This window comes from Hoplias malabaricus, chromosome 16 (assembly GCF_029633855.1).
Source record: "Hoplias malabaricus isolate fHopMal1 chromosome 16, fHopMal1.hap1, whole genome shotgun sequence".
Taxonomy (NCBI): Eukaryota; Metazoa; Chordata; class Actinopteri; order Characiformes; family Erythrinidae; genus Hoplias; species Hoplias malabaricus.
In genome coordinates, this window is record NC_089815.1 from 17930725 (window position 1) to 17957746 (window position 27022).

The 27022-nt window shown below is 43.5% G+C and overlaps 1 protein-coding gene across 3 annotated transcripts; it reads right to left on the minus strand.

Annotated features, from left to right (window-relative positions):
• Nucleotides 1-26786, minus strand: midn (midnolin). Of its 3 annotated transcripts, none has more exons than XM_066648096.1 (8): nucleotides 26675-26786; nucleotides 23638-23866; nucleotides 21567-21654; nucleotides 21400-21462; nucleotides 13619-14119; nucleotides 13382-13502; nucleotides 12061-12375; nucleotides 1-3497 (listed from the first exon to the last, which is right to left on the minus strand). In XM_066648096.1, the coding sequence occupies exons 2-8, from the start codon at nucleotides 23856-23858 to the stop codon at nucleotides 3235-3237; spliced, it is 1572 nt and encodes a 523-aa protein (XP_066504193.1). In that variant the 5' UTR covers nucleotides 23859-23866; nucleotides 26675-26786; the 3' UTR covers nucleotides 1-3234. The 3 variants fall into 3 exon arrangements, with proteins under 3 accessions (XP_066504193.1, XP_066504191.1, XP_066504192.1); XM_066648094.1 differs by lacking the exon at nucleotides 26675-26786 and adding an exon at nucleotides 26271-26477; XM_066648095.1 differs by lacking the exon at nucleotides 26675-26786 and having other exon boundaries at nucleotides 23638-24279.
• Nucleotides 26787-27022: the final 236 nt, after the last annotated feature.

Here is a 27022-nt window from a genome sequence, read left to right on the forward strand (position 1 = left end):
TTCGTCCAATTTATTACCTAAAAAAGAAAATGTCCTATCACAAGTCACACTGAAATGTATTGCTTAAGAAAAAAATATATTTAGATATTTTCCTTTGTTTTTGTTTTTTTTTCTTTTTTTTTAACTTGATTATTTCCATTATATTCCACAAAAACAAAACAAAACAAACAAACAAACAAAAAAAAAAACGGGGCACAGCCACGTCCCCCTTTTTTTCACCTTCTCCCACTTTAAAAAAAATGCACAAAGAAATACATAATTCACAGTTACCATTTTGGTTTTTTTATAAATTAATACAGTCACACATGTGCTACACCGGTCTATAGCTAGAACATTGTATTTTTGACTCTTGTTATTATCATCATCTTTAATTGTTGGCTACAAGAAAGAACAGGCAACTTAAATGATGTGAACTTCAACAAACTGTATTGTAAATCCCCCCCGCCCAGACACCACCCCTTAAAACTCCCCGCTCTTTCAAACTTGTCATTGTATTTTTATTTTTTTTTTTTCATTTTCTTGTTTTAATCATTTCACATATAGGTGAGGCACACACAGAGTATATTTCATACATATATGGAAATTAAAAATGTTTGGGTTGAGGGTGGGAATCAGGGTTCAGGTTGGGGATGGGGGGGATGTCCTTTGAAATCTTTTCACCAAGGGGGGAGGAAGTGCATGTAGTAACTTGTCCTTAAAGGACGTTTAGAGTCAGGGCACTTTTTAGCTGTAGCACTACAGCGGAAACCTTCCTCACTATTATTATTATTTCTTTTTTTTCCCTTTGATTTTGCTTCGTTTGTTGCTTTTTCAGCTTCTTTGTGGTAGGACAGAAAAGGGTTTAAAAGGATCTGATTTCACAAATAAGGATGGAACACATTAAATGAGACCTGAAGCCATTCCTCTTACATCAAGGTAGTGCTGAATAATTGCAAAAAAAATAATAAAAAGTACAACAATTTTAATATAATTGTTCTACCAGAGATTATGTGAGAACTGAAGAATCAGCAAGGGCTAAAAATTAAAATTCTTAAATTTTTTCTGTTTTTCCCCCTCACTGAAGGGCAATTTTTTAAGGCACAGAAGCCTTGACATATTAGAGCCTCCACCTTCAAGAAATGCAAAGAGTTGCCCAAAGAGTTGGAGAAAATGATGATATTTTGGCAAAAAACTAGAATATTGATGACAACAACAACAAAAAAAGCCATCCCTATCTAGTCCCGCAGTCCCCAAGTGTCTCATTGTGAAAGTTAAGGCCACTTGAAACAAAAACAGGAGGAAAAAAGAGACTAGGTTCCCCTTTCAGGCAAGTAATCTCATTGCAAACTCAGTGAGTGCAATTGTGGTCTTCTTTTTCACTTTTCTTTCATTCATTCTTTTCTTCTTTATTCTTTACAAATTCATAGATAGAGTCTCAAGTCAGTTGGAGCAGAGGGTGGTCCAGACGTTCTGCCTTCACCTGGGGGCAGGGTTTGTTTGGCTCTGTGGACCCCTTTTGCTGGGTGTAGGAAAAAGATGTTCAGTTGCTCTAAGTTCATCACAGTCCAGGAATGATCCGTGAATACTGTTTTTCTTTTTTAAATAAAAAGATGAAAAAATAAAACAAAAACATGTCCTGCCCCGTGTTTTGGTTCGCCACTGATATGTACCATCATCTCTACATTAGGAAATCCCAGTCAGCTGAGCGACTCTGGGTTCTCTCATGAATGCATGCAGTTTTTTTTTTCTTTTAAGCACCACGTGTCTGTTTTTCCTACAAAGATGAGGCTAATTCACACATTTGCATGCAAAGTAAAAGTCTCATTTAGCAGCAGAACTGTCGGGTCTGGGGAAGGCCTAATTGGATGTTAGTGCATCTACCAGTGAGGCACTATTCAGTAGGTGAAGATGTCAGCTCCAGGCTTATTGTTCTCTTTTCTCCATCTAAAAGACAGGCTGAAGGGTCCTAAATAAGAGCAATTTATGAACAAATCTGCAGAAGGGTTGATCCAGAGACTGCCATTACACAGACAAAACATGGTGGCCATCATGAGGGTGGATGGGGGTCCAAAGAATCATGGGGAAGAATGGGGTGCAGAATTCTGAGAGTAAAGTTAATCAGCATTTTTCTGAATAAAAGCCTTGAACAAGCACTTTTGATGAACTCTAAATAGATGCTAAAATTGACCTGTTCTTCACAGATATGAGGACAAACTGAAAGAAACTGGGTTTAGATATACGCTATATGACTCACACCATTCATTTCCTAACTTCATCCATGTCATATTCTGTATCATTTTTAAGTATCATGTCAAAGGAAAATATATATATTTATATATATATATATTTATGTAAGTATGTATATATAAACTGACCAACTTTACAGTTTACAGTTACATCCTATTTTTTGTTTCTGTGATTGGTGGAGTTTTTAATCCTTGTTTTTGAGAATGAATCCAACTTCAAACCTCTGTCTCTACACCAAGCTGCATTGAAGAAGCTTCTGTGTTGTTGTTTTTTTTCTGAAACATGCACTTGTACCATTTATTAGTCACGGTTTGAAAATTGAAAAACAAAAAGATATGTGCAAACAAAACCTCCTCGTCCATAAGATCGAAAAACACCTGAATGCTATGTGGGTAATGCTACATACTTTTCCTTTCTTTTTTTTTTCAAAAATAGTAAATTGATTAATAGTAAGAAACAAATCAAAAAAAGCATAAACAAAGAAGAAATAACTCCACCCCCCATTTGAGATCTGCTTCATGGCTCCTAAATATTGTTTTCAATGCCCCTGTGGGAAAGGGAAAAAAAAAAAGGTGGCAGCAAGACCAGCAAAGTTTTCTGGATTCATGGTGAGCTGCTATTTGCCCCGTGTTGTCCTCAGGAAAAGAAAAAATAAAAGAAAAAACCCCAACACCATTAAAGTCTGCTATGCTCCTTTCTTGTGTTTTGCTTTAGAACTATTTCTCGTGACAGCGTGAATCTGCATCCAGTCCGCGTCCAAAATGAAACTGTGTCCATCTCCTCAATCGTAAGCTGACGGGGACAGGGACATTACGGTAAAAAGTCTGTAGAACTTCCTTTGTGAAACGAGTCTGTGGTTGAAGGGAAGCATAAAATGCTTTGAATTTTTTTTCTCAGTCGTCACCAGCCTGAAGTTTCACACAGTTGCCTTTCCTGTACACAACCCCCTCACACTGATTGGCCCATCTCTCTCCACGATAATTAAGACATTGCGTCCTTGCAGTTGTTTCAGGCCATGATGAACTCAGATTTCATGTCAGCTTTGACGTCAGGCTTCCACACAGAGTCGTCAAAGTCCAGGTCCAGGGAGCCCTCGCTGGACATGCTGCTGTTGCTGTTGCTCCGTCCGGCTTTGCGGTTGGGCAGCCAGGGGTAGGGGGCACGAGAGTCCCTCCGGGCCTTCCTGCGCAGGCGCTTTTGCTGCATGAGCAGCTGCAGATGCTCCACTTTACAGCGGGTGGCCCGGTTCTCCGTCTGCCGCAGCTGGTCACCTGGACAAAAAGAGGGAACAGGCATAATTTAGACACAATCCGGCTCATTCTTCGTGTAGAACAATGTGACTGATGTTGTTTAGTTGGTAGAACTGCTGCCCACCATCTTTTGAATTGGGGTTTATTTCCAGAATAGAGTGCTACCACTCTATACCAATAAGAATCCTTGGGCCTTTGACTTTGAGTGTCTGCCAAATGTCAATAACATCCATGCACCACTAGAGTACCTATGTTGTGGATCAAACTGTGAATGTGGAATAAATAAATGTAGCACTGGTTGCCAATTATGGACTCAAAGCCCCCAAATCCTGCATATTTTATTCTCCCCCATCTTAAACAGACCTGTTCTAGGTCAAAAAGTGCTCGTTAACTCCTTGAACTTGCCTTTATTCTGTAACTGTGATGGATTATTGTTAACTTGTTGACTACCAAGACAAGCAAGCTGTAGAAGAAGTGCTAGCACGTATTGTCCCTTGTTTATGAGATTAAATGTTAAGCCAAGTATACATTTTAGAAAAATAGTAACATACACTTTTTGTAAAAGAACCGGGTTCTTGTCTTTTATGTAGGGGCACATTGCACCTGACAATTAGGCAAGGAAAGTCATCAAACACAGTCACTTTCAAAGCCCAAATCTTAAAGATATTACTTGACAAACAAAAATAAATATAGAGATATTGTGGTGTTTTGGCTGTCTCTCGTTATCTATTGCCTGAATCAATTGGAATGGTCTGTTATGTCACTGACAATCTCATACTACAGCACTCCGGCATGTCCGAAAGTTTCAGAGCACTGCAGAGCTAGATCAGAAAGCTAAACACTGAATCGCTCAGATTACCAAATCATCCATGGTCTTAGTCGCTTCTAAACCTGGAAAATAACATCCGTCTGTCAAAATCTGTAGTACAAAGTAGGGCCAGTTAATATTGGGCTCATCTCGTAGTGCACAGCAAAGACATGTTTGGTCTCATTAAGGGTTTCATTCTGGCCACTATACAACTACTAAATGCATTACAAATGGTGTACTCCACATTCTTTGTGTTTTCTAAATATTATGTGTTATCTAATGAAAACTGAACACGTGGCACAAGTAAAATATTTTCTATATATGATAGTGTGCAACATTCCATGCTTAATTTTTCCATAAATCCTTGAATACTGTCTAATATTAATAAAACACCATGACCTTCCTCTAAATGCGAGCACATGCTTTAAAAGTGGTCGGCGCACTGTGGCAGGGCTGGACTTAAGACCTAGCTGCAGTGTTTGGAAAGTGAAGTTTCAGCACATCTCTGTTGAGCCTGTGCAGAGTTAGCTAAGGTGACAGCTCAGAATAAATATGCTGGAGCTTGAGCCATGATGCTGATATACTTTAAAAAGACAAGCTGTGATCTTTTCCAGAGGCTCTGGCTCCCCTCCCTCTCGGGACACACACAGGTGCACGTGCCTGCAGATCTGATATCGGCATAAAGCCTTTGTGGCGGCAACGTCCTTTCTAACAACCTTATCGCAGAATGCTTTGTTCAAAATGCACTGGTGGACGTGACCTTGAGATTTTCAAGGAGGCCTTACCCACTTCAGCCACCTCCGAGCTGAGCTGTGGGTTCTTTCACAGGTAAAACATCTTCTCATGCTTATCACTTCCCATCAGTGAAGCAATGCTAAATGCATTTTCGAGCTGTTGATGTGGCTATTGGAAAGGAAGAAATCCCTGTAGGGCTTTTCTCTTCCCTGTGCATCAGACCGCACTATTCTGCCCAACCTTAATTTCATTTATAAATATATTCAGAAGGATGGAAGGGGAAAAAGCAACCACAATCTATTAGCTAGCTCCATTAGGATCTATCCCAGAATTAAATAATGAAATAAAAGGATAGAATGTCAATAATCCAAAGCACGGACCATCTTTCATTGGATGCAGTCTGCCTCACACACTCACACGGGCACACACACACACCCGCAGCAGCAGTAGCAGTAGCTTTTAACATGGATCGATGGCAAATTAAAAAGACCTATTGATTAAACCTTAGCTCTAGTGCGGCAATCCATCTCCAGGCGAGGACACGGCTATTGGCTTTCAATAGAAAATGCAAGCGAATGGAAATTGTAAGCGAAGCAAGCCAGGCTTCATCCCCCCTCCCCGCCACCCGCCACCCGTTTCCAGGCCTAAGCTCATTGAATGAGTAATCACCCCACCCAATCTCCCCCTACCCCCATAACCCCTTGAGTAAAGAGACCCCCACAGCACATAACCCCCCTCTTTCACCTCCAGAGCCCTCTCTGCTTTAAGAGAGGAAGAGAGGTGAAGTATAGGGAGGCCTGTGTTGTGGCATTCTACCCCAGCTAGGGGGTGGGGAACCGATATGTGTGACAGAACCCGAATCAATCTCCTTCCCCTCCTGAAATGGGAGACTGTGTGGGTTCAATTTCCCTTTGTATTTAATTAGCTTTTTTTCAATGTTTTTTTTTTTTTGCACCATAGGGTTTGGGTACGATTCTTCCATGGAAAATACATTTGCAGTAAATGACTTATGTGCGCTACTACTGCTCCCTCACCGGCTATTCACTCGAGAGGACAGGCCGTATAAACAAAGGCTCCACTGCATTTTTCCAATCGCTTCTCCTTCCAACTAAAACGCTCATGCCATATGTGGCATGAGCACAAACAAACAAGGGTGCCAGGTAAAGCATGAACACTTCTTTTTTTTTTGCCTGAGTATATATGAGCAACACTGACAAATGCAGATAGCAACCTATTCTGAGATGTCCTGGGCCTTTGTTCTGCTCTGCTAACCTCCCACACCCCCAAACACACACACACACCCACTGTAACCCTCACATGAGATACCACCTACTTCCCTTTCTTTTAAAAAAAGAAAACAAAGTGTCGCTGCTGTTTTGTTCCCTGTCTCTTGTTCTCTCCTTCACATGTCCTCTCCAGCAGTTCCCGTGCTGATGCTTCTGCTGCAAGCGCAAATGTAGGGCAGTCACCCTCACCCTTGAGCCTCTGTGTCATAACTGCAAGGAGGCAGAGGGAGAAAGAAAAGCACATACTTTGCATGCAAGCTGATGTGCTCAGAGGGACAAAGCTAGAAAAAAAAAAGAAAAAAAAAACAGGCAGAGAAGCTCATTAGGAGTACGGAGCACGGCATGCCACTGCAGAGGTATTGTACTGCACTCACAATAGGCTCCAAGAAGCTCAGGGAGACCCCGTCCTACCAAACCAAGCTGTTTTTTTAATGTGTGTGTGTGTGTGTGTGTGTGTGTGTGTGTGTGTGTGTGTGAGAGAGAGAGAGAGAGAGAGAGACTGCATGCATTTTCCCAAAAATGGCTTCTGGACACAGGGATCCCCGCTAAAGCCGACTAACAGATATCCCAAAACACCCCTGCACATAACTGCACCCTGTGTCATAATCACTACGTCGCGTATTGCATAAGTAGATAATTGTGTATTTTCAAGGAGTTATATTTATGGTATTTATGGATGTTTTGACAAATCAAAGCGAGGACATGATCTAGCAAGCTGCAAAATAAAGCAACCTGATCTTTGATCGTGTTATATCAACAGCTCCTTAATTTAACAGTATTGTGTTTACATTGTAATCTGCAATGCATCTGCTGACAAGAGCATACGGTTCTATGCTTTGGGGAAATGAAGACAGGACTTGACCTGCTTGTTCGCTCGTTCCCTAACATCATTAGAGAGCCAGTGTGCTGAACGTCGTGGCCCAATGGGAGGGCTCCAGATTCGGTTTACATTAGCAGGGGCTATAATCTGAGGTTGGGCTGTCCTAGCCTAGAGTACTACTGGTGTAGAGAAGGAGATAGGAGAAGGGGAAAAGAGAGAGAGAGCCTCAGGGAGAAAGGCCACGCAGCAAACAAGTATGGGGGCTGGGCAGAGGGGAAGCAGGGATAGACAGGGAACAAAAGCAAGAGCGAGCACTAAAAATGCTTTTCCTCATCTGCTTCTCATTCTTTAAAAATCTCCTCCCTTCTGCAAATGCTCGGGCACAACATGCAGGATCGAGGGCAGTTAGAATAGAGCAAGTTTTGCCAGTAGCAAATCATGAGTGAACGCAGAGCAGGTCACAAAAGCAGAGGATAGAGACAGAGCATAACACCTCCCCCTTGCTTCTCCCCTCCCTTCCACTCTTCTCTATCCTCCTCCACCCCAGCTAAGTCCCTACGCCAACGCTGCATTGTCTCCGTGCGAGTCATATGCGGCAGTGCCCTCAGTTCCACGCAATGCAAACAAATCAAGAGCACTAGGCGCTAATGCAGACCCCAGAGCTGGTGCTCAAAGCCACGTGCAAGTGTGGGAGGATCTGTTCAGCTGTTCAGTTTGCACATGACATATACACCTGGCCTTCCTTTCCAACCCCCAACCTCACCCCCGCCACCACGCACTTACCCTCCCCCAGTAGGGCGCCGCAAAGGGGGCCTCCAAGGGACATACAAAAAAGGCAAATGAGAACAAGCCTGGAGAACAAGAGGCTGGAAACGATTACAGTGGAGTCCCTCTGGAATCTCAAAGCAGCGGCCGCTCTCGAACAAAAGCCGCCGCTTGGCTTCTTTTTTTTTTTTTTTTTAGTCTTGTGGCAGAAAGGCGTTTTTAAAATGGGGACAGACTCTGGCTTGCGTTCTGCAACCGAGCAAAAAAGGGCTGATGCATAAGAATGTATTGATCAGTGCGCTGGGGAAGGAGGATTTAGACCAGACCCTCATGCTAATCGCCACATGAGGGAAGAAAATGGAAGAAGACGGAAGGAAGGAGTGGGGGTGGGTGAAAGGCAGGGTGAAAGCAAGTGAGAGAGAGAGAGAGAGAGAGAGAGAGAGAGAGAGAGAGAAAGGAAGAAAAAACAATCAATGAAGCAGTTGGCCTAGCTGCAGGCATTGGGTCAGTTACAGCAGACTCGAGGGATAGGCAGAAAGCTCATCCCAGTCAAGCAGCCCACTCTACAACGGCGTAGCAGCTCCAGTGAGCTTCCCTTCCATTGATCCATTAAAGATCAGCTTAATTAACAGTTGTCTTTGACTTGCTTGTTTGTTTTCCCCTAAAAAGTCCTGTGATCTCTTTTGATTCAGGATGCTACAGCTTTTGCATCAAAGGGATATTTCTCGACAGCAGATGACTCCACTGATGCACAGCCAGTCAGAAACAGTCTTCAGCTGTTCAAAAAGCCCTATTGATCTGATATCTTAAGAACCAAGGCTAGTCCTTTTTCCACCAGGGTGGAACCAGAAAAGTCCCAGCTGGAACCAAAGAATATTATGTGAACTGTGATGACGTCTGTCGGCATGTCGAGCGAAAGAAGCTCCAGAAAGAGCACAGAGACTCAAATAAAGAGGTATTGCGATTGGACATAGTCATTGACAGCATGTTGTATATACACAATAAGTAGAAATAATATTTTGGGGCTGTGTTCAGCACTTGAGTGCAGAATGGCTCAGTATCATATATTACTAGAATGTGACCCTGCTGTAAACACTGGAATAACCATGACTCTATCCGTTTATCTCTAGCACAGCAACACGGGTATCAAGCAACCCTGCAACGCCCACCCCCCACAGATGACAAATCCTTGGTTCCCATCAAACAAAACTGGTGGAAATGTGTGCCGCTTCACTGGAAAAGACTAAGGTTCCAAGAATGTTCCTGTACTATGAATTCTCTTGGTGGAAAAGGGCTAGGCATGCCAACATGAACAAGGCTTCTCCAAAGTACAGACAATAAAGTCCATACCCAGGTTTGCTCTAAAATGAGAGCATACTACAATGCCACAATCCAGCTGCAGCATGTTCCTAGAAAGCTTCAAGAGAATCCAACTGTGCCTTAAGGGAGAAGACAAGCTAGGAGTTGCTACACAGCACAGGACAAGCATTGTGCTCAGCCATCTGGAGCCTAAAACCTGGGGAGACTTTACCACCAGCCCCACTATCTCTAGCTCCTCTGGGGTGTGATGCTTTCAATGACCCCACAGGGAGCCTGCATCTCAAATAACTGTTATTTGCATAGTGGGAGCAATAAAGGGCATCAGATAGGGGGGTTCTATATGGCCGTGCTCAACAGGAAAGCAGGCAGGTTCGGTTACGGTCTTGCAGCAGCCAACAGGCAGCCCGGGGGGCTTCTTACACACTTGCTGATGGCATAGCTGCACTAGGGAATGAATTATTGAACCGCAGCCAGGCATGGGCAGGTCAGAGCTCCATAGCGACAGAGAGGGAGGCCTGGGGCACTCAAGCAAAAAAAATAAAATAAATGGGGATCTGCAAATGTGGCAAGCTGGGGTTCTAGGAGAGAGTGCAGTGGCACTGTTTACACAAGGGGCAGCTAAGGACAAAGAGTGAAGGTTTTGACATTTCTGGTTCTGCTGAATGTACACAGGAGCTGGGAACATTTGCTTTTGGGTGGATTAAAGGACTGACTTGAGGAATTTGAGCAGTCCCCACCCCAGGTCCCCCCCCCCCCCCTTGCTCTCGCTCTCTCTCTCATTCTTCCTCTCGTCTGAAACACAACTCCACCCAGGCCGTCTCTTCCCAAGCCTAAACTAAACTAACCTGACCTGACAGATAGTGAGGGGAGGAGAGGGAGGAGGGCATTCCTTCTGACCCCCCAACCATGTTTCCGAGTCTGCTGGGTCCTCTTTTAGTCCTACTGTTATGTTCTGCATGCACAAAGCCCCTAGCTAAATACTACCCTTTGGGGCCTAGTTCTGCTTTTTATTCTTTCTTTATTTCTTTGAGTATTTTCCCTTTCAGTCCCTCCCTCCCTCTCTCTAACTCACTCCTTCCCACTCTGTGGCTCTGCAGTGGAACAAGCTTGAGTTCTGCAGTTATTTACCCACTTTGGTCAAATAAAAGGGCAGATCCGCACAGAGCAGATAGTACATAAAACCCACTGTGCACAGGACATCTGTTCAAAATGGCCAAATCCTCTCCATAGGCGATTGTCCTCCCCTCCCGAGGCTCATAACATAGTCAGTCAACCCTTTCCTTGTCCTCCTCACTAACACAGGCTACAGCCAGTCTGATCAAATCAAGGCGGAGGAAGAGTTGGGGTGGGGGGGTATCAGTTGCTTTTTCATTCACATACACATGTAAGAGGTAGGTAGATAAAGAAGTGGCAGCTTCATAGAGACAGCGCAAGTATGTGACATTTCCAAGAGCTGGGCTTACCCAGAAGCTGTGGAACACACTGAGATGTCTGTCTCCTAGGCTATTTCTGTAGGCAGATTTCTGTGAAAACTATAACGGTCATAAAAGCAGTTCAGTCACCAGGTGCAAAGAAATTAAAACTGCAAAGCTTGAGGTACCTGTTGAGTCAAATGCTACTTCCATCCCCCCGCCCCAAAAAAACAAGACAAAGGACAACACAAACTAACCAACAAGGCAAAAAAAAGAGGCCCCAAACTACCCCTTTCTTAAAAAGAATCAGCAATTAATCATTGGGCAGTTGCAGGCCCCATATAAACACCATTTTTTATGAATGGAGGGTTTTTATTTTTTGCTTTTCTACAGACTCCAAATACAATGAACATTCTCTTCGAGCTCATGTTTTTTTGCATAAATCTCTATTTAAAGACTGAAAGGAAAACAAGGCGTCATTGAGGAGGCCTGGCTCACAGTGCCTGGATGGCTTTTACAGATGGGCCTGAGTGCTGGCCAGCCAGAGAGGAAACAGTAGGATGGCCCATTGACTGGAAATGTGGGAGTGGAACAAAGGCTGATGATAGAAGCAGGGGGTGAGTGCATAGAGCGCACAGATCAACTAAGCATTATCACAAAAGAATGGAGGATTCCCCACCCCGATACAAAATTTTGCAAAACAGGTCAAAAATCACTGTGTGTGCGTGTTATTGTGCAAATAATCAGCAGGGCTCTTTCACATTTCACATTTTCTCAGTGCTAACGAAGTCGGCCATGCCTTTCAGCAGTAAATCGACAGCATTGTTTTGTTATCCAAAAGCTCGCCAAGCAGCTGTGTTTGCCCTCACACACTGGAGAAAGGTAATTCAGTTTCTGGAGACAAAGCAGGGTACCTGCCACACACTTGTGAAAGATCTTAGCTGACTATCTGGCTCACCCCCCCGCACCCCCCTTCCATTCATTCTCTCCTAGTGGAAAGCTGACACCGTCAGCACAGAGACTAAGCCAGACCTGCTGCTGCTGCCAGAACGCAGCCACTGAAGCCTAAAAGAACAAGTCTGCCAAGGAAGGTTTTGGAGTCTCAAGATAGCAGCATTTTTTTCCTCACTCTACCTGTTTATTTTTCCTTTACCTTCCACCACACAACAAATGGCAACTATAAACTGATGCACCAAACAGTGTCTTTATTCCTACAGTTCCTTACATTTAAAACCGTACAATTTATATACCACTTTTGAAGTATTGGCAAAATAATTCCCTGAAGTTACTAAATAATCGCATGATTCATCAATTAGTAATAAGTTTACTGTTGAAGAGATCAGTTTAACTTTTCAGTTTTCAGCACACTTACATACTAATGGTCTTATTGACATCGTAGATTTCCTAAAGAAAAGAAGCACACACAACTTTTACTCACCAGGAGGCTTGCACATTCGGACCTGGCTCTGGCATTGGACGAGAGGGTGGAGGGAGGGTTGGTTCACTGATGGTATGGAGGTAGCTTTAGAGGACATGCCAGCTAGTTCAGCTGTGGCTGGAGGGGAAGGCGGGGGTGAGGGTGCAGGAGAACCTGAACTGCCACACTGAGTCTGGTAGCGGAGCTGTGTGAGGGATGCAGGCATGCCCTGGTAGTGGCGGGTAGCACTCAGAAGGTCATTCAGGATCTGCAGGATGGTGCTGATGTCCCGTCGTGGGCGACCACTGCTGTCCTGACAGTTCGGATGCAAAGTGCCTGGAGTAGGGGAAGAGACTCTGAAGGTCAAAACCTGCCCTTTATTCCAATTCTGTAACAAAAGGCCCTACCAAACCTTACTTTCATAGCAATGTGGTTGGCTGTTACAAATGGTACCTTTCTGTTGCATGGTAACTACACCACTGTAGTTGACTCTGCTTTGATTGTTTTGCATTTCCATTAGGCAAATTTGGCACCTGATACCTGGAACTGGGTATTTTTTAGTGCCTGCTCACTTGTGGTTCCGAGCAAGTCAAGTAGGGACAAAAATGTGAATGTGGTAACCTTGCAGGGCACTGAATGGCCAGAAAGTCTTGTCACACTACACGAAGAAATGCAGACAACCAGCAAAGTTGCCTTTTGAAAAAAATATCCACGCTACAGTAGCGATCACGTTTGTTTTTATTTGACTCAAAATGTCAGCCTTTATAAATACACTGCGGCATTTTGAAGAGGTACAAAAGTTCCCTTGATTAGTGCCTGATGAAAAAGTCCACTGAGACCTGGATGGTGTACCAAGGAGTGAAAAAGCTATACTGCTGGGCTGTTTTCAGTCCCAAAAAGCAAATACAGCACACGAATACACAATTTGTAAACAACATTTAGCATTTCTGCCACCACTGTTGTGGTTTCCAAAGCCTGCTGTTCCTAGTACTGCTGGTAATTTTCGACTGTTCACTGGCTATATTTCCGGTAGGAGCTGTGGTAGTGGAAAACGAACCAGGTACCAAAAAGCAAGTATAGCCAAATAGAGCAGGTACCATGCTGTAAAAAAGTGCAAATATTTTCATAAGCTACCTAGCTTAGCTACCTAGAATGTAAAGAGCTATAACCAGGTATATCCACACTTTTAGCAGGTTAACATTCATATTAAATATATATGTTTCAAAGTTGACAGGGTTAGGAGGAAAACCAACAATCAAAAGAAATGTATATTGGGCTTGAGTTTTAATCATATTGATCATTAACACTAAAGTACTCAAAAGTAACAGCAGTTTCAGTATACCTGAAAATGTTCCAGAGAAAACTCCTGGAGCATGGTTGACAAAGCTTTCAATGATAGCACCTGGTTTGCGGGAGCGTGAGGGAGCATTGCAGTTGCTGGCAGTCTTAGCAGTGCAGTTTGTCTGTGGAAGACATGGGCAGATGGTTAAAAAAAAACCTGTCACTATCTCAGAGTCTATTTAATCCTATGATCCATAATAATCTTGTAGGATTTGGACCAAAGGGATTTGTGCCTTACCTCTGGACAGGACGCAGTAGGGCTGGTGCTGCTGGGGGAGCTTGGGCAGGCTGACGGGGGCTGCTGGGAGCGGAGAAGGCTCTCTGGGAGAGGCGAGGGGCAGGGCGGGGTACTGCAGTGTCTGGAGGCCGAGGTGTGGCATATGACTGGCACAGAGTGGCCAGAACTTGAAGGGTTAAAGGTTGCAGGGCTGAGTGGGAGTGCTGCATGCGGATGGTGGGGGTGAGTGTGATGATGTGGGTGTGGGTGCGGGTGTGGGTGTGGATGTGGGTGCGAGTGTGGATGTGGATGGGGGCTGTGCGAGACACGAGCAGCGGAACCCACAGCCGTCGACGAGTGTCCTGTTGTGCCCTCTGAGGCGCCACGTGAGACGAGATGTCGGTGCTGCATTTGCTGGCTGCCTGAGTGCTGCGCCGCCAACTGCAGCTGGACGAACATCATGTGATCACCTACTCGAAGGGCCAGGGTCAAAGGAGAGCGGCCAGACAGGAAGTCGCTGACCTATGAGCAGAAGAGAGAAAAACACAGGATTTAGGAATCTCCCCATTTTGCAGAACTCGAATGGAATGCTGGTCAAAATAGCTGAATGAACGCAAAGTTTTGAATCCCGCTTTAGGAACAGGCGTCATTATGTAAAAGCACACACACAGAGCCACACACAAACACTCCCCCAGTCCTGAACTCTGCCATTGAGTACACCCACAAAGGGCTAACTTCTGTCTGGCCTCAGGCCTGCAAAATCCACCACAGAAACAGGATGCAGACCCACTCGCTTCACAGATGCACAATAGTCGATTGTTTCAGGGGTTAGGACGGATCTGGAAGGCTTGCCCATTTTAGGAGTGCCCAGAATGGGAAGCAGAGCCAAGCATGGGGCTCTGACCCCTACAAATCAGGAAGAGAAGCACACAGGGCTTGTCTTGACTTGGCTCTCAGTGCATACTCATAACAACTTCCCTCTTGTCCTATCTCAGCCCTTAGGCTTTCTTTGTAACAGCTGCTATTTACTGGTTTGTTAGGAGGACACAGTCCCCTTAAAGGGACAGCCTAAGTAAAGCTAGGTTATCCCCCTCCTAATTCTGTAGCATGAGAAAAATGTCAAAATTCTACAAAACAAAGTGGAACACTGAATATTTTATGGAGCTTGTGCTACGATTACATTTTAAGCCTCATTCATCCATTCAGAATTTTTTGCTCAGATCAGATTTAGCTGTCTATGTTACAAGCTTTTATTGCTGCCCAGAGAGATACGTCTGAATTCCAAATGTCTCCATACACCCTTTCTTGCTCAAACTATCATTAAATAACAGTTTCTGCGCTCATGTAGTTTATGTTGAATTACAAAACGGTTTATAATCTGCCAAAAGCTTGACTGCTTATGCAGACTGAAGTAAAAGCTCTAGGCGAATATGTACAGGCAAAAAGACTCATTAAATCTGATCTGGGTGTTCGCATTCAGGTCACTTGCTTACAAATCTGATACGTATCCGATCAAGGCCTACATATAAAATCTGATACGATGACATATCCACACAGCCATGAAAAAATGTTAGTCACGTTAAAGCCAGATTTAAGTCACTTCTGCCTGGTAATGTGAACATAGTAGCTCCAGGACATTCAAGTCCACAGACAAATGACACAACCAAAGGTCCAGTTCCACTTTGTTCTGCAGTGTACATGCTCAAGGTTACTGTTACCCCATTGCTTGGATGGAGACTCCACTACATTATTTTACTTCTCCATCTCTGTTGCTCATTTATGTTGCAGTCATTCTCTCTAAGCAGTTGAGTGACCTTTACTACAGGAGCCTGATATTAACACAGATGGGCTCTCCTTTTATCTTCATCATTCTAAAAATCCAGGATATACAGTATCTGTATCTAATGTTTTCATACCTGTCAAAACTTATTTTGGCCTGAAGATGGGGAGTCTCTGTGGGACTTCATGCAAAGGTTACAAATGAGTCATACTACATGGTGGGCAGAGAGAATCCTGCACAGATTGATAGCTGTCAGGTAAATACTATTTCTGATTTGCATTTGCCTACACGTTTAAAATACTACAGAGAAGTCCCTGTAACAGCTACGTGAAAAACCTCTTCTGAGGCGAGAGGCAAAGCCTCCGCATAAGGACATGTGGCTTTGGCGCAAAGCCCCAAGGAACGCCATGTTTTGGGACTGTGAGTTGATGAGTGGGCAGAGCAGACCCCGCATTAGACTCGCAGATCAGTCCCCCCAAGCCAAAGAGTCACACTGACTCATTCGCAAGGCCCAGACACTACCCACATAATGAGAGAGTGTGCTAACCCCAACCAACCAGTAAAAGTGGCCATGAGAAGCGAGGACAATCTGCACTCTGCAGGCGGCAGAGACATTCCCCACAGCAGTCCGCCGCTTGACTTGAGTCAGACTGTCAATACATCGCCCACCACACACTTCTCTTATATAAAAAAAAACAACAAATGACCACTGCAGGGTAATGAGTTTATACTTTAACTGCCTTCTATGGACTTTTCTTATATTACAGCCACCAGCAACCAGATTGAATCCACATGCAGAAAGAATAGAAAAAAGGAACCAATGAAAATACATCATTGTATTTTCTTCCAATTGGGGAGAATGTGCAGTAGCTGTCTAAGAATTATCTTAGTCAGCTACTAGACCTCAGCATTCTTCCTTTCACTGAGAAAAAAATGAGAAAAACACTTGGGACCTCTGCCTAGAACTGCCAAAGACGTTTATGTTAAAAGAGCAGTTCTGACGTCATGGGTGTATAGGCACTTTTCCACTGCATGTTACCTACCCTGGGGTGTACTCAACAACAGGTTGCGTCTATTGGTACAAACGCTCCTTGGATTTGTAGACAATGAAAGACTCCAGTGAGGGTTGGATACAACAGCAACAAAGAACAAAAACTATACTAATCTCAACTGAAGCCATCAGGGGACCATGGACTAAAAAGTGAGTATGGCCACGTAGAGTAGGTACCATGCCGTGGAAAAATACCATAAGATACCATAGTCCATACTCACTGTTGTCGCTGAGCTTAGAGCGACATCCTGGAATCCCCAGCATCTGAAATGGGTCAGGCACTCCAAAGCAACCATCATGGCTCAGTTCAAACATGTCTCTTTGTTCTAAAGGCCAGTGACTTTTTGGTGCTTGTGCTAGAGATGACAGATCATGCTCTGATGGAGGTTTCTCAAACGATGGCATGAAAATATCTTTGAACTTTTCTGACCTTCAAAACCAGCCCCAACCTGCTTCTTCCACCCTCGCTCTCCAAAAGGCCAAAAATAAGGCTGCCACAAACCTAGACAATGTTGTGACATTAGGCAGTTAGGACTGTGGGTTCTAGGTTCCTAGATAAGAACTGCCCGTGTGAACAGTTGCCTGTTTTTGGACTGCGCTGCACCTCAAAGAGCCTTTTTTGTTACACTGGCATTTGCTCTGCAGTGGGCTGTGGTTGCTATGCAGTGAAAAGCGAGTTAAGGAGGGAGAGGGAGATGGGTTGGGGGCAGGCTGGGTGAGGGGAGATGCTCGGTTGCGGGAGAAGGGGGTGGGGGTTGTAGAAGAGCGGAGATGCTGTTGGATGGTGATGAAATATTCAGTGAGAGTACGCCTCTGGCTCCTCTTCCCCACCCCCCACCCCAAACTCAGTGGCTGACAGTGTGTATGAATCGGGGTCCCTGTGGTTCAAGGAACTCATCTGCAGCCTTTTCTTCTTGCTGCATGCTAGGCCAAGAGCTGAGGCCAGCCTGGAATAATGCGACGATGCCATTCGTCCACAGTCCAACAACTCCTATCACTTACAGGGTGTCTGAAGGGGTCAGAAGACTTTCAAAGAACCACAATGTCCTGGTCATTGTGCTTTAGAACTAGATCAGTGCGGAAAGTTCAAAACTCCCTTATTAACCCCTAGCATCGACAAGCAGGTTTTCATTGCTCTGGGGTACTATCGATATAGTCTCCACAGAGAAGCATAACGGGTCAGGTTGAAATAAGAAGCCCTTGTAAAATAATCAATGGCTTGCATCTTTCTCCAAATCTTAAAAAGACCACAATCTTCAAAGATCTCACTGAAGGGATGCTGACCTGCTCAAGGTCTAGCTGAGACTGAGATATGGTTTGGGATAGGGTTGGTCCAGTGGGTGATGGCTGTATTTGATCAGCTGAATGATTACCAAATCCAAAGTGGCATGCCTGATGGGCTCCCTGCTAAAGCTTCTGTCATCCCCCTTCTTTTCTATATCCGATCTGAACACAACAATCAAATCGCTTTGAGGTGTTTCGAAGGCTACAAAGAAGCAATCCACTTAGTTTTTTCTCTCAACTCCTGCTGGGTCCTACCTCCCTCTCCTGCTCTCTGTTTTCTCTCTGATCAGAAATATGAACTGTGAAGGCTCAACAGCTTTTGACGTAGACTGGATTGAGTAGAATAGGGCAAAAGACTTAGGGTGTATTCAGACTTGTCAGTTTTGGTTTGGTTTAAATTAACCGTGGTATAATTGCCCTGTTAGTGCAGTTCGTTAGAGTAAGTGTGAACGCTCTTTTTCTAACTCTGGTGCTAAATAAACAAGAGGAAAGAGACCGTCTGAGCAGGTGGTTATCAGCCCATTTCTAAATGAACTCTACTGAGGTTTGTTCCAAGTGAGAATACAATACGAAGCATCTGTCTGAACCAAGCACAGAACACGAAGTTCCAAGATGTAAGAATAAAAGTGCTGTGAAGAAACAGAAGAACATTACAACCAAACTGACACACCTCCTAACATCTTCTCTCTGCGGCAGAGCTGCTCTAGTTCATGCAGTGGATGAATTTCTGCTGTTGTTTTGACTTCTTTATCTATTTTATCACCTCTTGCTGTTTTTCCTGTTTGTAAAGCCACCTCCAGGTAAACACACACAACCCAGATAACTGCATTAAACCCAGCTGAAAACTCTGAAGACTGGATGGCAAAATAAATGTCCTATGTGCGTCATATGTCACTTTTTTTTTTTACTTTGGGTTGATTGTAAATGTGTCAGTGTGAACTCAAACCAAACCATGACTAAAATGTAACATTTTCTTTTTTAGTCCGTACCAAGGGAACAGCAACTACAAGTCTGAACACACCCTTATTATACATATACATAATACTGAGCCACAGCTGTATCTTATAGATATAACAGTATTTACATACATTTAAATGCCTTTGCACTGTGAGTTCCAATGCTAACTATTGTGAGAGAAAATCTTTCCTTGGCTAGCCAAACAGCGGTTTAATTCAAAGCCAATATTTTGAGACTCCTCCAACCTTGTTTGCAAATAAGCCTAGTCACGAAGCCATGTCCTTCACTTACAATAGCTGAGAGGGAAATGGAGACAGTGCCAGTCACGAATCAGAGCGGTCAGTTGTCTAACCTCTTGTTTTGTTGTGGAATAGAAGCTTGCAATGTGCAAACACCCACTGATACACACCCCTTATCTCTATTTATCACTGTGCAGGGGAACACAAACAAATCTCTCTTCCTGTTAACAAAGCCATTCCATAAGCCAACTGGTCATATAAAGCAAATATTAAGATTTACAATGATTTACTGTCATTTCTGAAGACATCTGCTTCATTTTAATTACTGGACTAGTCATCATTGTCCAGTGGGGGCCACATTACTGGAACCTTTTGTGTCCTACTCCCTATTTTTATCTCCTGCCAATACACAGCATTCTGACTCACTGCTGTTCTTCCTGGTAATCTCATATACACTCCATGAGAAACCAAGTGGGGGCATCAGAAAGGGCAGTTCTCAGCCTGCACTTCCCTGACAACGTCCGTCCCTTCCGACCCCACCCCCACCATCCCACTTGGCCTCGGCGTGCTTGGGGGGAGGGGGTGGGAATTATGAGAGGGGTGATTGAAAGGTGACTCGATTCACATTGTTAGATCCCACAATTTGCATCTGTCTGATTTCAGACACAATGACGAGGTTTCTCTTTGTGGAAGCGCAATGAATGGGGGGAGGGGGTGCTGTGTTTGTCGCTAGCGCAGGTGTGGAGTTATGACAAAAATACATCAGTGGGAAGACAGCGAGACCGAGAGGATGCAGCAGCTTTGAGAGACAGACTGAATTGTTATCCCCAGAGGACAGAAAGAGTTATGTACCTGCCTTCAGAGGCAGGTTAGAACAGACACTGCCAATTAGGGAACTCTCCAGCTTGAGGGAATATGACACTGGTCATTATTTCTACCGGAGGGTCAGTGATACCAAGGCTGAAACTGTTACGCTCTTGCTTTCAGATCTTATTTATACACCCATAGGCTGTGCAGTGGTATTAACTGTTACCCTGCTTGGTGAAGGATGAACAACACCAGTCTGAATCTAGTAAGAAACCATGGAAATTCAAGTACTACATGCCTCAGTTTGGATTCTTTTTCCTTTGCCTTGTCTCAAGATTCCTGTTTAACGACAGTGAGTGAAAAAGCTTGGGACGTCACCAAGACATATAACCACAGCAGCCTCAAATTACAGAGCTGCAGTAATGAGGGAAAGGTCTATTCCAATAATTGCCAGTCTTCCTTTTCCATAAAACACTCTCCAGCTCAATACATGGAAGTCTAAGTTAGATCTTTCTTAGGAAGCCACTGAAGCCTTCGGAATCCTGACACTGCTGTAAGACGGCCTTATCCGCTGTAACTCTATGAGTATGGTCCAAACACATAACCTGACCTGCTCGCTCTCTCCGACACCCACAGACACACATACAAATCAACCACATAATTGGGTGGTTGATCTTCATCTTGGAACTGAATGCTGTTCAAGACTAGTCATTTGTCTGCTATTCATAGTCATTCAGACTCAAAACGTTGGCATATTATTGGAACAGTATTGAGAGTTTATTGTGAATGCTTTCCAAAAAAAACGGAGGAAATATAACCATAACAATAAGTAGCTTTACTTTAAAAAAAATGAATAAATAAAAATAAAAAATAAAAGGAAATACCATACTAGAACCAGCACACCATTATGGCACCTCAGTGACTGTTTCCGGCTAGCGCTGTGCTGGAAGAAGCCACTGACTGGAGCAGGACTGCATTCAGAGCCATATGAAAAGCTTTTCTTTAGGAAACAGCCGACGCTGCAGCTGCTGTGAGAAGGCGTGCAGCATGAGAAGAATGGTGCACTCCCCTGCCAACCCCCAACACACATACAAAACCTCCCTCCTCCTCCTCTTCTCAGTCAAACACAACTTCACTGTTTCATCACTGTAAGCTTTATTCCTCTCAGTTTTACTTACATACAAAGCAAAGGTACCCGAGTATATATAGCTGCTGGGGAAAAAAAGAGATGCTGCACTGTAAACAAAAAAAAGCCAGCCATAATTTCCAGCTAATACAATTTAATCACAACATAAAATGCATGCACACTGGAGGCAGCTTAATCCTAAACACTATCTACATAATACCAAGATACAATACAAGCACTCAGGTTAATAAGCAAATTGCCAAAAATAAAAAATCTATAGAAACAGCAAATGAACATCAGCTTGCTGGTTGTGTTTCTAAGCACTCTGGAAGCATATGGTTGCCTTCAAAGAACACTGGGGTCTTACTGAAGTGGGTGCTAGGTGGAGCTTGCCCTGGCTTGTCTCAGCTCAGAGATGTTGCCAGGAAACTGGAGGGTGTTTCTTAAAATATGCATACTAAGTGTGCTGAGGTTTACACGTATTAGCTCTAGGAGTTTAACTCCACTACACATATATCAATCTCTTTACACAGATGTTTTATAAGTGTGGTTTCTTACCTGTGTTTCTGTCAGACTCTCCAATGCCTGCATCACTGACTGCTCGGGCCTTGATGCTTGAGACTTTAAAGAAAAGAGAATTGAGAGTCAGTTTCTTTGGAAGTGCTTTCAGATTGTGTGAGTCTCAAAAAAACAAAAAACAAAGTGTTGCATGAATTCAGTGTTACCATTAGACCTGCTTCGACTGTTGGGACGAGAGTCAACTTGCTCCCATCAGTAATGCCCAGGTCCTGAAGTTTCCCTGAATTCAGGCGCCTGCAGAGAGAATGGAAACTCAAATGAGCTTGTTGGCAATCGCGAGGTGAAAATAAAATTACTGATTTTTCCAGTTCAGTGGCAATGAGTCAGATACAAAACAGATAAATTTAGTTTATGTTATTATGTGACAATTACACTTGCTCATGATATACTGTAAGCACTGTACTTGGTGACAGATAGCACTATCAAATTATGACTGGTGGATTATCGGTGACTTGCCCATGCAAATGTATTCAGTCTGTCGAAGGCCACCGTTTCTGTCAGTTTATTGTTTGGTTATGAAACCTAAATGAAACCATATTTTTGAACAAATAGTTCACCAAAAACGATGTACAAACTGATGTTCAATGGCAAAGCTTAGTGGTCTTAACAGAGCCTCCATTATTTGGCAAAGGAGCAAGACAACCCCCAAAGTGTTGATGTATACATATGACATGTGCTATGGGCTAAATGTCACCTCTTGCTAAACAAAGGGACTCAGTATGCTGCCTACAGGCTCCTAATCCAAAAGAAGATGTTAAGCAGGAGACCTTGGTTTTTAAGAATGATGTAATTTGGTGGGTGATTGCCTTTGGAAGCTGTTAAATTAGTCTGATTCAGGGTGAAACAACGCAACTCTTAGGGGTCATTTACAAGTGACAAAGAGGCTCTCTCTCTTTCTCTCTCCTCCCAATATTACCACCTTTGTGCCATTGTTAGGGCAGGCTGAAGAGCTTGCTGAAACTAACATTGCCCCCCCCACCCCATTTAACATAAGAGAGAAATATTCTAGCACATCATTGTGAGCCTCCACAGAGGCACCTTTATTGTCCATGACATCAAGCCATGCTTGGTTTAAGTGAAAGCAATGTCAGGAGACTATACAATATACAAGATTAATATGAATTGGCCTTCATTCAGCACACAAAAATATAGCAAAGGGACTGCAGAAACTGCAATCTATTGTAAAGTTACATGCAATATAACGAACTTTTAAATGTGTCCATGTAATGTATATGTCCATATAATAATGACTACAATAAATAAAAAAACACCCCTGCTTTATTGTATAATACACACACAAACTCTATTGTGTATTTAACCAGACTGAACATAAGGGCTAAACATGACCACCATACCAAGCGCTGTAAGACACGCAGGCTCTGTGCTAAATCACGTCTGGCCCCATTCACCTCTGACAACCACAAAAGAAGCATAGGCTAACGCTTATATGCAAAACTTTGGGCACCTCTGCTCGAATGACTATACTAATATTTTGTTTATTTTCAGAAGAAAACACTTGTGCATCATTTTTTTTTTTTGCACAATTATGGTTTATTCCTAATTACTCTTGTTTAATTGCCTTCTGAGCAGTGCAGGATGCGAAATGTTAAGTAAAAATCATTTTACCCAGAATTAATGCAAATATGTCACTACTGTAGGTGAAAATATGGTGGTAGGTATTGTGAAAATCTATTAAAATGATAATATCTTTGCCATATGGTCCACTCCAAACCTTTTCAGGGCAAAGAGCTTAGCTCTAAAAACACATGATCACACTGCTTTGTTCTGCATGCACACAGACTCCAGTGCTTGCAGCTGAGTGGACTGAACCACACGGAGGCTAAAGATGACCATGTTAAGCCACTTACCCTAAGCTACAAGGCTCCAGTGCTTGCTAAATCACAGCTGACCTATTTATTTACCCTGAAAAACTGCATGTGATAAGGTTCAAACTGATTTATCAACAGTTCTGGGCAAAGTATTCTAAGCATTCCGTGATACTGATAACATGTGAAAAGAAGGACACTCTTTAATGTACTTTTACTCTGTATAAGCTGAATTTAATAAAAATAAAGTAAAATAAAATAAAATAAGCCCTGTGCAAAATTTTGGAACCCTTAATATTATATGCAGAGCATGTGGTATGTGGTGTTATTCGACCGCTGGTGTCCAGACTGTATATAGAGCTATACATAAGGCAATGAAGGGACTACTCACATCTCTTTGTGCAGAAGGGCGAGCCTCTCTTTTGGAACCTTGAGCCTCTGAGACAGCCTCCTCTTCAGCCCGTCCACGGTCTCCTCCGCAGGGAGCGAGAGCTCGAAGCGCGTGCCCGTCGTGGAGTGGATGTGCAGGCTGATGGGCGGCTCGCCCGCGGCGGCCTCGCAGGACGGAGCTCCGCGCCTCGAGCAGCTCCGTGCGCTCGGCTCCTGCTCCATCCGGTAACCTGCGCGCGCGTAGCCGCGGAGAGAGAGAGAGAGAGAGAGAGAGAGAGAGAGAGAGAGAGAGAGAGAATGAGAGAGAATTCAGGCGTCCTGTAGCTTTTCGTTTTTATTTTCTGTCGACACTGTTATTGCAGCTCCAATACGCTGTCGAAAGGCATACAGTATTCCCATAAACAACACCTAGTCCGTGTGTCTATGTCCACAGGAGACGGTCCGGAGTGTTACAAATGCGACGGAGAAACGTTTCCGCTTTTAATCGCGATTAATACGACGGGGGCGCGCACTTAGCGCACACTGCGCGCTCCTTGTATTCGCCGTCGGTTTCGCGAGCTGCCTCCCGCGAGCAGATCTCCGCCGTAACGGATTTAAAATGAGCTCCCCCACTTTACAATGCTGCCACCGTGTTACGACGCCATCCACGCCTCCTCGCGTACGCGTCCAATCACATGAGGCTCTTGATAAAACGTCACTGCTTCCAGCCAATAGGCATGGGACTAAAACACCCACGTGAAAATATTTCCCGCCCACAACCACCCCTACTTCCCTCTGAGCCACATATTTACCCTCATTAAAGATTCTTTGGGCGGGGCTTGGGGGCAGCAAAGCCCAACCTCCCCTGCTACACCATTCATAATGCAAAACGCGACCATAACAAAAGGGCACCCGGCGTAGCCTCGACTGTTGTTTCTCTGTTTATCTTCATAAAGCCCAACAAAGTCAGATTTTTACACGGGTGTTCAGTAGTAATTATACAGGTAGGAAATTAAATGAACACAGCATGCGGATTTTACTATTGTAGGCTTTATACACCAAATACAGTGGGCACACTGGGGGTGGGACTGCGTTCCCACTTCCTGAAATGAGGTGAAAAGACTGTGGGGGTCGTGGGACAGGTGTCGAAAAAAGCACATTTTAAAACTCTAAATTTAATTAAAGTGGACGGCACTGCACTACTATTTGGTGCTTATTTACTGTATCCTGAATTATTAATAATTATTTACAGTACTATGTTCATAAATGTCATATGTATCAACACTGGAGCAAAATATTTATTTAAAAAAATGCAGAAGGCCATTGTAATGGGGAAATAATCAGAATATTAGAACTAAACTGAACATGTAATACTTTTAATGTATTCTTATTATAAGCCTTTATATAATATAGGCCTAAATACTGCACCCTTGCGTAACATTATGACTGAATCCCTATAGGAGAGAGCTAAAGGCTATTCAAACAGGTCAGGACAGTGTGAAGTGTATTTTAAGGAAAGCATTCATCGTTGTAATGAGGGCAGCACAAATTCACCCTTACGTCACTAGTCCTTAGTCCACTGCTGACCTGATATGGTCTTAGTCACTCAACTAAACAGTAATCTATTCTGGTCTCTGGAAAACAGTGATATTATGGCTATAGACAGTGACTGGCAGCACCACTGTCTTCCACACAGAAGGGTTCGAGTCCCAGTTTGGGAAGGCACTCAATACTCAGTAAGAGTCATTGGGCTCCTAAAGTTGAATCTCCTACAACAATATCAAGGTTAAACGTGTAGCCTACGTCACTCCGAATAAGTGCAGTCAGTGTAATATAAACTAAATTTAGACATACGGAAACTCTAAAAGGAATTAATTGGCAAGACAGTACATTAAACTCGGTTTGGATACATTTGAGACATGTCATGAAAACTAACTCCAGATGCATTGATGGAAAGTTATAATGGGTTGTACGGTGCTTTCATAGTCATCAGTTTTCTTAAAATATAGAAAGAAGTCTATGTGCACTGGCTTCAGTCAGAAACAGCGCAGTGCCTGAAGTGGTCTCCTGAAAACAGAACAGATACTCGACCGCCCACCAGTGGCGAAAGAAATCATATTACACCATTTAGTTCCCTGCTTCTGCAGTAGCCCACGGTTTCATCGTTCTGTCCCATCTCTTCATACTCAGTCCGGCAGGAAACTGATAACCAACGAATTTCTTATCTTTTGCTCTATTCGTCATATATGTGAAGGCTGTGTTAATGCCACAGTGTTCAGCATCAGATACAAACTGCAAGAACTGGACATGATGCACATCATTAAACTGTACGCCTGCTCCGAGGAAAGAATACATTAGAATATAGGAATAGCCGGGAATATCAAATTATGAGCTTTGAACATGTTCTTCAAACGACAGTTAAACTGGAAAACTTGTAGAAAAAAAGAGTCTGGGGGAGGTTATAATAGCATTACTAAACCCCTAAAGCCAGTGCACCATGCAACACAAGACACTTCACTTATATATATATATAGATGAACACGCAAAGTGAGACATTCAGAATTTCGAGTTAATTCAAAGTATGAAACCGTCTTACTCTCCACAAGCCCGAGTCATTTTCCAGTACATTTCAAAGTCATGTGCCTTAAGACTTACCTATTATAGTGGCGAAAACCTCAAAGCTCCGCGACAAAGTTTCACAATCCTCAAGATTCCCCAGTTCTGGCATGTATCGAGTAAAAACCTGTTAAGCTCCAAAAAAGCAGCCTATATCCACAAATAGGAGCAATGAAATAACTCAGCGCTACAGAATACCGAGAGAATGAGTAGCTATTCCTTTTATATCAGTCCGTAATTAATGAACGCCGGCTCTTTTCCGATTTGTATGCTGGGCTCCACAGACGTCTGTATTTCTAAGGCTTGAGTTGAGGTAAGACAGCCTTCTACTATGCTCCCCGCAAAGTGGGCGGAGCCTAGGGTTACTGCGAAGTCAGCGTGTGGTTTAAGGTGGCGAGAGCCAAAGCACACTGTATAGAGTGGCAAAAAAAAATCTAACTTACCTGTGGGCCTTTCGTAAATAACAAAGCCCAATAGAATGCTTTATACTGTTGTAATTAAATTTCAATATCATTAAAGTGTTGAGTGTTTCAGCACTGTGGCATTAAATATATTTGTTCTTCATGAGAGTGAACTTCAAATCAATCCACCTTAAGAAACTGCCTAGTGAAAGGAGAGAACGCCTTTGGGCTGGAATAGGCGGAACCCTTTATGACGACATAACTGCGAAAAAAAATAAAAGGACGCTTAGCAACCAGAGCAGCAAAACATATTTCCCTGGATACAGTAGAACACGGCGATAAACAACGACTTGATTACGACTGTAACGTCACGATATAAAACACCAGCGA

Coding starts and splice junctions, on each gene's coding strand:
- midn (XM_066648094.1), bottom strand. CDS start 26,343: ATGCCAGAACTGGGGAATCTTGAGGATTGTGAAACTTTGTCGCGGAGC. Junction 14,120..21,399: donor AGAGTCTGACAGAAACACAG/GTAAGAAACCAC, acceptor TTCTGCTCATAG/GTCAGCGACTTCCTGTCTGG. Junction 3,498..12,060: donor CCGAATGTGCAAGCCTCCTG/GTGAGTAAAAGT, acceptor CTTTTTGTCCAG/GTGACCAGCTGCGGCAGACG.